Consider the following 10483-nt stretch of genomic DNA (forward strand, 5'->3'; position numbering starts at 1 on the left):
TCTAAGAGGAGCATATAATCTAGTACGGATCAAAGAAGGAGATGAATGGAAGACTGCGTTTCGAACCAGGTATGGACATTTCGAATATAATGTCATGCCCTTTGGACTCACAAATGCACCAGCTGCTTTTCAACATCTCATGAATGATGTATTTCGTGAATTCTTAGACAATTTTGTCGTCTGCTATCTAGACGATATCCTGATCTATTCTAAGAACGTCAAAGAACATGAAATACATGTTCGTCAAGTATTACAAAAACTTAAAGATGCAGGATTGTACGCCAAGATGGAAAAGTGTATATTTCACACTACTCAAGTTGACTTTTTAGGATACATCATTTCAAATGATGGTCTCATGATGGATTCTAAGAAAGTCCAAACAATCATAGATTGGAAGATTCCAAGGACAGTAAGAGATGTCCAATGTTTCTTGGGATTTGCCAATTACTATCGGATCTTCATCAAAGATTTCTCACAAGTTACAGCTCCACTTGCACGCTTGACTAGTAAAGATAAATTCCAATGGAATCAAGAAGCGGAAGCAGCATTTGAAGCCTTGAAGACATCGTTTGTCTCTGCACCAGTCTTATATTGTGTTGACTTTTCCAAGGCATTTTTTATGAAAACAGATGCATCAGATTTTGCCTTGGGTGCAGTTTTATCACAAATGGGAACAGATGACAAACTTCATCCGATAGCTTTTCATTCCAAAAAATTCTCAACAGCCGAGATCAATTATGAGATCCACAATAAAGAACTTCTTGCAATCATGGATTCCTTTCAAGAATGGCGTCATTATCTAGAAGGCGCTTCTAGTCCAGTCACTGTGTATACAAATCACAAGAACCTCGAGTATTTCATGTCAGCACACATGTTGAATCGGCATCAAGCTCGTTGGAATATGTCTTTGTCAAGATTCGAGTTCATTATCACTTATCAGCCAGGAAAACAACAAGGTTTGTCCGATGCCCTATCTAGACGTTCTTATTTTGCACCAAAAGAAGGAGATGTAGCTTTTGAGCAACAAAGAACGGTCCTCTTGAAACCGGAGCAATTTCATCTTCGAGCAATGAAATCAACATTGACGGTTGATTCAACTTTTCTCAAGCAAATCCAGTCCAGTATGTCCTCAGACCCTCTTGTTTATGATATCGAGAATAATTCTTCCAAGTCTCATGATCCTTCTAAGTTCGAGTTCAAGAATAATCTATTATATTTTGAAGGACGCCTATATGTTCCAGAAGGAGAAGCACGTTTACGTGTTCTTCAAGCACATCATGACTTTCCAGCAGCAGGGCACTTTGAATATAATAAGACTTTGGAACTCATATCAAGAGATTTTTGGTGGCCACAAATGTAGAAGTCAGTCAAAGACTTTGTACAATCATGTGATATTTGTTCAAGATCAAAAATTCCTCGTCATCGACCTTACGGACTTCTTCAGCCATTACCTATCCCAGAACAACCATGGTCTTCTGTTTCTATGGATTTCATCACAAATCTTCTAAGTTCAAGATCTTATGATTCTATATTTGTGATAGTAGATCGTTTCACCAAGATGGCACATTTTATGCCATGTACAAAATCTATCACAGGTGAAGAAACAGCTAAGCTTTTCATTGATAATATCTATCGCTATCATGGATTACCTAAAGATATCATATCGGATAGGGGAACTCAATTTGTGTCAAGATTCTGGAGGACCCTTTTCAAGATTTTAAAAATGGACATAAAGCTATCTTCGGCTTTCCATCCTCAAACTGATGGACAAACAGAGCACGTAAACCAAGTCTTGGAGCAATATTTAAGGTGTACTATCAACTATCAACAAGATGATTGGACAACCTTTCTGCCATTGGCAGAATTTGCTTATAATAATACGGTACATTCTTCCACGGAACAAACACCTTTCTTTGCCAATTATGGCTATCATCCACGACTTGATACTTTTGATTTTTCAAAAGTTGATAATCCTGCAGCAGAAGATATGGCAAATCGGTTGTCAGAGTTACATGCAATAATGAAGACACAATTGAAGGAAGCTCAAGAACGACAAAAGATAAACGCAGATCTATATCGTAAGGAGTAACCACAATTCAACGTGGGTGATAAGGTATGGCTACTTTGTCGCAATATCAAGACTACTCGACCTTGTGACAAGTTGGACTATCGTAGGCTTGGCCCCTTTTCTATTTCTGAACAGATCAACCCAGTTGCATATCGGTTACATCTACCGGAGTCAATGAAGATCCATCTTGTATTCCACGTGTCTCTTCTTGAACCATATAAGACAATGGATATACAAGGAAGAAGACAAATGCCACCACCTCCTACAGAAGTAGATAATAATGAAGAATTTGAAGTGGAAGAGATATTAGACTCAAGGCGGCGCCGAAATAAGCTGGAATATTTTGTTCATTGGTGCGGATATGATATTAGTGAACGCACATGGGAGCCATCCAGGAATCTAACAAATGCATCAGCTAAAGTCAAAGTTTTTCATCAACGACATCCATCAAAACTAAGATGAAAATCTCTCTTATAAAAGAGACAAGATTGAGGCAAGATAACATTCAATTTCCTATCCTTGTTTGTAACTTCTTTGCATTTGTGACGCTAATTAGATGGAGAGCTAACAACCAGCGGATTCAACTCAAGAACCTTCGTTTGCTGACCTGCTGGACGAGATATTACGATTGTCACAACCTTCAAGACGACGCAATCGAGATGAAGATCTTCAAGAACGACATGTTCTTCCTCGAATAGATGGTGAGATACAACGTGTTTGGTATCACGATTTGGGAAGGGACTCCCGATGTTTGGTGATTTTGCTAGAGGTAGGAACAACTCCTGATGGTGTTCCAAATATTCTATTCGAAGGAAGTTACGAAGGCCTCAACAATGATCAAATAATTGGGTGGTCTTCCCGCCCTGGTATGGGACACTACCGATGGTTGAGAGGCCCTATCAATCATCTTCGAAGAGAACAGAGATCAGAGTATGTGGCGAATACAATTCGTCGCATCATAGATTTCCTCAACATATGATGACCGCTCCTCGTGGAACTCGTCTCTAGAAGGGGGGGTAATGTCACGGCCATAATCATGTAAGCTAATAATTACATATAGAAATAGGTAGAAGTAAGTAAAAGTAGAAAAAATAAGTTAATTCTATAATATTTAATATGGAAGTTTTCTAGAAACTTCCTAGACGCTGCTTTGACTTCATAGGTGTCTTTAATTGACTTTTTGGATTAGAAACGTGGTCAACAAGTTGGTCATGTGCCACACATGTTGTTAGCTTGAAGATCAAGCTAACTATGTGGCCCACACGTAGAAAAACTTGCCTTGTAAGTCAAGGCATGTGTCCTACAAAGTCAACACATATTGGAGGTCCTATAGAACGTCACCACGTAGCCCCTAGTTAGATAGTATATATAGAGACAAGAGTGAAGGCTTCTTCACTCTTGTCAACTCCTTTTTTGCTCCTAGTCCAGGTTCAAGAGTCTTTAGTTTCTTGTCTTGTGGCAATAGCCATTCCAGTTTCCTTTAAATATACATACTTGTTTATATTTTGACTTATTATATCGAGATAGCCTTTTTGTGTATATTTTCCCTCATCGAGTCTTTGTCCTTGACATATATGTAACTTATTATTACAAAATAATAAAATTAATTAATTACAAATTTAGTAGTTTCTTTTTTGGCTATATATAAATTTATAATATGTAATAGATGTATATATTGGATGTCGAATGTATGACATATTTAAATTGTGTTATAAAAAACTTATTGCCATCTCTTCTTATACAATATTAATTAAAACACTTTTTACATTTAATATATATTAATCCTTCTTGTATTTATTTGAATATTTTTTATAAATTATAATAATTATTAATATTTTATTCTTTGATGTCTTTTTTCTTATTGTATAAATGAAAAACTTCATTTAATTAAAAAATAGATTGAGAAATTTATTCAAATATTGAATTTTTTACTATATTTTATTAACTGATCTTTGTATGTTGCAATATTCCAAAATAATTGGTATTTACAACCTAAATAGTATTATTATTTTGATTGATTTATTGAATTTTATATTTATTGATAAAATTTTCAATTTATAAATTTATAAAAATATTTGAGATAATTTATAATAAGTCCATTTCAAAAATGTATATAAATACAAGTATAATTATATTTAAATCTAACTTAATTATCAATTATACATCACATCTAGCTAAATCTTGTATTTAAATTATGTGTATTTTTTCTTTTACAAACCCTATGCAAAAGTAGCACCTTCAATGATATTTATGTTTTTGTACAAGAAATATATATACCTATATATATATATATATATCAATTTTTCACAATTATACATATTCTAATTACAATCATTTTCAATCATGTGCAAGAGGTATATAGATTCTCATAACCAACCAACTAGGATTTGATCGCCACCTACAAATCTTCAAAACACGATTTGAAGGCCACCTGTAAACACAAAATAAATGACCGATTAAAGCCGTCAATAAACATGCACCTAGCATAAGATCTTGTTTCCAAACAGATTTTCCATCTAATGATTTCTTTCAGTAACTTCTTTATCATTTTAAATACTTCTTCACCAGACGAATGCTGTCCCAACGTTGCAGGTTGAGAAATGGCACTCTAATCCACAGAATCAAATCAAAAGAAGACTTAGCCTCTACGAATGGCAACATCAGTTGCACTTGAGTCGGTAAGTGATCGGTACCGACCCGGAATGGCATTGGATGTCACGCCAAGAAATCTACGTCGAAGGTGTAATCCGCCTAATTGACATCTAACGTTGGTTAAATCTGCTGATTCTCCGAAACAAACAAAAAAGGAAAAAAACAAAAAACAAAAAAAACACAGCAAAAATGGTGGAATGTGAATTAGGTTTAAGAAACTTAAGCAGATGATGGAAAGTTGAGACGAAGGAGATGATCGATCAAGGGAGGGTGAAGTTGCCGACCACTGTTCTGATCATGGACTCAGTTGTTGGAATGTGAACGGCACTTCGGATGATGCTTGAAGTTCGAGATTGTCCAGATTGTCTGGATTTCTTTCAAGGAGATCATCTTTTGACACCTCCTTGACTGCCTTTGCTGATGCCCAACATTCAGGAGAGGATCATCTACAATCGTCAGACCAATTTGCGTGACCATTTGACGTTCGTTTGTCACATTGCACTCAAATCGACCACGATGGAGATTCAGCAGTTGTGAAAATCTTTGACAAACCCTCTCTCGGAGCATAACCTAGTGCAGCTGAGATATGCTCAAATTTCGAAGCTCGCAGATCGTGAAAGGAGGTGCGTAATTTGAGATAGGCCGAGGTGGACCTAACAAGGGAACAGTCCACATTGCTTGATTACCAACAACATATCGAGAAAGCAAGGATATCTCGAATGAACAAAAAGTTAACCCTAACCAAATCCAGCGCAACCCACAAACCGTAATGGTTAAATAAAACTTCGCATCATGCGGAACACCGGCGTACCCACACAGCGGACGCTTTCGAGCCTTGAAGACGAGGTAGAGATTGGCAGAAAGGCGGAGACCAACATAGATCCGCATCAAACTTGCGAAGCGTCTAACGTAAAGTGCAATGGGAAGCATATCTGCCTGCGTGTAGCAGATAAGGGAAGAATCGGAAGCTCATTTATCTCGGCCTATGACGATGAGAGCTTTGATTGTGTGCTTGCGAACGTCGTGACAACTACTGAGATCCACTGGCTGTTGATCGCCACAGATTCCCTTGTCCCCTTTGGCATTGCTCACGGCCCTCCTTGGTCATCGCAGATGCTTTCACAAGCGATGTACGCGGCGCAATCAGCTCAGGTTAACATATACATCAGTTGGATGGTTTCCAGTCTGTGCAAAGATGCCGCTGGTCCCACTGGTCTACACATTGACCGAGTAAAAACTTCATTTTTGGGTTTACTCTTCGATGAAGAACAATCAATGCTCGTCAGCTGAAAGAAATTTGTGCTTCGACGAGAGGACGTATCTGGCAGTCAGTGACAATCAGGCGAAGTAAATGTCCACACTTCCAATTCAATATTGAAATCTGAAACAGCAACTCTGCAACACCAACTATTTTGAGGCTATTTGTGCAATTAAGTCGAGGTTGATTGTTAAAAGCTTATAATCATCGCCAGTGATAACTTAATATCTTATCGTTCTGTGGTGCGTTGGCAATCACACTGTCTGGAAAAATGTGAGTAATTCGCTTCTGTGACCCCTGCTTAGACTGCTGATTTTTTCTTAAATTCTCACCGTTACTGCTCGTACATCACATCCCCGAGTTCTTTTTCTTTTTCTTCCCCGATTTGAGCCTTTGTAGAGATGCTCGCACAAACCCACTTTCTAGCAAATTCTTTAGATCAACAGTTGCGCTGCTTTCATTATGATTTGCTGAGACGCTGAAGGATTGCACCGTGCAAGACAAATTCGTTGAGGAACAAACGGAGTGAAATGGTCCATGTCGTCCAGGAAATACCCTAATTTGTCTTGCTCCCTGGTCGATGCCTAAACATACATGTGGCTGGGACAAAACGGCTTGAGTGACACATGGTGGCGTTGGCGTAAAGGAATCAATCGTCTTAATTTAGGAGGAAGGATATGGTGGGCCGACCAGCTACAGTTGGCAATCCTTCTTTGACATTGTTTTCTTGGTCCTCGCGACTGATCATCTGCTCCAAACCACAATTTGCGTCCCACACTTGCAAGGTGAGAGGTGGGACGGGGGGACTGCCCGTCGCCGTAGTGCAGTCAACCCTCGATGTAAGCACGATCTCGTGTGCCTGTAGCTCAATGCTTCATTCTACTGTCAATACTGTGTTTCATTGTCTCTTGTCGCCGATTCCCTGTAGTGGGTTTCCGGCTGTTCCTGCCATCTTGTAGAATTCTCCATCTCTCCTCTTCCTGTTCTTCGATCTCTGCTCTGTGCGTCTCAAGTTTTGGCCTGCTAACGAATACTCGAGAATAGGGCTTTGTGTTTTGTACATATATTTCTGCACAGTTTGTAAAAAGGCTAGACGTATTAATCTTGATTCTTTTAAGTGGAAAAGTTGGCAGGCGAACATAGACAGGGGGCATTGGCGCATCGGTTGTCTTTCGTGACCACACCCTTATGTGGATCAACCATTTTCTTCCGATGCTACTCGTCTCTGTGCAGAGTTTGTAGTATGTCTTTTCTTTGCAGGAAACACCGTTTGAAGGAGACACAGACTGGCTTGAAGGTGCCAGGTCCCAGCGAGATCGTGATGGCAGAATCGGCGCAACGATTTGCAAAGGCGAGCGTAAGTAAACGCACACAAGTAGACGCAAGGTTAGCATTAGATCCGGCTCTTCTTTCTTTGCCATTCTCCTCTTCTACACGCATTCAAAGGATGATAAAGCGTAGAGGTGAATTCGCCAGCCAATATGAGTATGAGATTGAATCCTCCAAGGACCATTGGAGCGAGCTGGAATCGAAATTTGATTTGAATCAACCTGCCCTTGCGGACGTCAAAGTTCCCGATGTTGTTGAGAAGCAACGTTCCAGGAGATTTGGTCACTTTCGAAGAAAGCTTGGTGAATTGTTCTCGCACTTGCGGCTTGGTAGATTATTCTCATGTAATTTTCAGTGTATGCAGTGTGCAAACTGTGTATCTGTAGAGGATCATCAGCACCACGTCAATCACCTACAGTCTTTAGAATCCTTAGAGCTTGAGGACGCTTCAGACTCCGAAATCGAAGAGACTAACCGGGAAATTCTTGAGAGGATCAAGAAGCAGTGGGGCGGGTTCTTCTCGGAGAAATGGGGTGATAACCTAGTGCTCGGTCCCAAAATTGCAGAGGGAGGGCAGGCAGAGATCTTTGAAGTGGAAGGCGGCGTGGACGTCATTCGAATGGAATTTGTGGTGAAAGCCTTCAAAAAGGGCTATTCTCTGCGATCTCTGGAAACACAATGGCCGCACGGAATGCTTCAGAGCACCCCTGAAGGCCACTTGAGTCTCGTCAATTCCTCCATCATCTTCGCCGGAACGGTCGTGGAGGACGACAGGTTCGCATTTGTGATGTACAAATATTGGGGCGACCTGCGCAAGCTGATTGATATCAAAATGGAGCAGCGAAGCAACCAGGGGCCTCCTTTTCAAGAATGGCAGGCCATATCTATCATGCTGCAGATAGCGAATGGGATGGAGCAGCTGCACAGGAAGGGGATCCTCCACAAGGACCTAAAGACGTCCAATGTACTCATCAAATTGGATGTGAAGAAGCGGAACCCTCCCGATCCAAGGCATGCTTCGGAATTCTCTTGTGTTGTTGCGGATTACGAATGCTCCGTCGGTGTCATGGGGACAGGCTTCTGGAGGGCGCCCGAGGTTTTGGTCGCAGTAATGGACGGTAACCTCGACCCAAGCGTGTTCACAGAAGAGGTAGATGTGTACAGCTTCGCCATGACGTGCTATGAAATCCTTACAGGATGCATACCTTTCGAAGACTTACATGACAGCTATTACGATGCTGTTCTGAATGGCCGGAGACCGGAGCTGCCGCATCCAATGAATTCTCGATTAACGGAATTGTTGTGCAGATGCTGGCACTCTAATCCTTTAGAGCGGCCTTCCTTCGAAGAAATTAGGATTGCACTAGAAACCATACAGCGAAGCTGCATTGTAATCTCAGAAACTCCCTCTCCTAATGCAAGTCACAGATCGAGTTAAGAACATGTTTTCGGAAGAGCCCAAATTAGCTTAGGTTGTATTTTTGCAAGCTGTGTGTTACCCACCAAATTCACAACGATCTGAAGCGCGGTAAGAGAAGAGCTAACGAGAAGCAGAAGAAGAAGAAGAAGCTTTCTCCATAGTTACCATTTGCGAGCAATTGCCACCAGCCTGTGCAAAATCGCGAACTTCACCCTGTGGTGACGAATTGGACGAGAGTTTCCAACCTAAAACCGGCTCGCATGTTTGGGTTCACAAGCTCCAAGTCTCTCATTTTCTCCAATCCTTCTGAGTGCGTGGTTATCCTTCCCCCATTTCTGCGAAACTTATCCTCACGCGCATGCTTTTTCCCCTGTCGTTAGGCTGCCTTTCCAAACGAGAGCATCACAAACAATGACGCCGGAAAACGCCAAAATGGTACCAGAAAAGCGATCAGCAAATTTGTAGATTGTGGTGCCAGTTTTTGTCGAAGTCCGCAAACAACTTGTCACGTTTCGATCGCGAGGATCCTCGTTACTCTCAACGAAAGCCGCTCCGGCTAAGCCCTAATTTCTAAACCCTTCGTATAGGAAGGGTGATTTATATTGATTTTTATATATATACATATATATATAACCAAGTATGATATGGATACATATAGTCGTTTTTGCAACATATTGAAACATATTACAATATCAGAATTTAGGGTAAATTTTTTGTATGATTATTATTTTTTTTAAATGTCTTCAAAAAAAGTTATTCTTTTCAAAATTAGGATAAAAGTGATGTCACATGTTTCCTTTGTGACAAGCTTTTCCTCTTTATATGATTTTTAACCACTTGTATCTTAATTTATATTTAGTATATATTTTTAAATATATATATATATAGTAAATACTTTAGCATATATTTTAGGTGTTTTTTAGGAGCACATGCAAATAACACTGACAAAATTAGTCTAGAATTTTAAAGATTATGTTATGGATTAAAGAAGAAAATGAAGCCTTTTATTTATTTTTATTTTTTTAATCTATTATAAAAACATTAAAATTTTAAATTCCAAGCAAGGAAATTAACAAAGTCTAATAGAATAGGACTTTAAAACACATTATTTAAAAATATATATATATATATATATATATATATCAAAGACAAAAATAGCTTCATGTTGGTTGTCAAATGTAGTTTGTAAAACAAAAGACACATCTCTACCTATGATTGTGTATAGATGGGAGTATTATATGATAATATTGCCTTATAATCATATCTTTTGCCTGACAATGTTCATGGGATAATATAAATATGATAGAAATTATTAAAAACCAAGATAAAAGATAAATATAAGGTTTTGATGCAAACAATGCAATTTAAAGCAATGGAATCTAAATAATTAAGTATCTAAGCAAGACTTACATTCTACCTACTACAAATACCAAAGTTGGATTATTATATAATTTATAAGAATGAAAAAAATACAAAAATATAAAATATAAGAAGATTTGTAGATCCAAATTTATTATAAGTATGCATATTATTTATAGATATGACAAGTCATATTTTAATAATGTAAATAAGATTAGAAATAATGTTTCTTTTTTCATGTAGAATTGGCTACATTATTATTGCCTTTTGTACTTAAGTATTCAAAACTTCTATTTAAAACTATTAACAAATTACTCACTCAAACAAGCTACTATAATGATAATAAAAAATAAATAAAAAAATATTAGAAAATAAATGTAATTTCTAAAATAATTTT

At 38.5% G+C, this 10483-nt stretch overlaps 1 protein-coding gene across 2 annotated transcripts; it reads left to right on the forward strand.

Moving 5' to 3' along the window:
- The first annotated feature begins 6524 nt into the window (after positions 1-6524).
- Positions 6525-8750, forward strand: LOC112277503 (uncharacterized). Of its 2 annotated transcripts, none has more exons than XM_024509931.3 (2): positions 6525-6817; positions 7105-8750. In XM_024509931.3, exons 1-2 carry the CDS (start codon positions 6656-6658, stop codon positions 8743-8745), a joined length of 1803 nt encoding a protein of 600 aa, XP_024365699.1. In that variant the 5' UTR covers positions 6525-6655; the 3' UTR covers positions 8746-8750. The 2 variants fall into 2 exon arrangements, with proteins under 2 accessions (XP_024365699.1, XP_073387515.1); XM_073531414.2 differs by having other exon boundaries at positions 6525-6763.
- The last annotated feature ends 1733 nt before the right edge of the window (positions 8751-10483 follow it).

This window comes from Physcomitrium patens, chromosome 25, assembly GCF_059467195.1.
Source record: "Physcomitrium patens ecotype Gransden chromosome 25, ASM5946719v1, whole genome shotgun sequence".
In the NCBI taxonomy this organism is placed as follows: Eukaryota; Viridiplantae; Streptophyta; class Bryopsida; order Funariales; family Funariaceae; genus Physcomitrium; species Physcomitrium patens.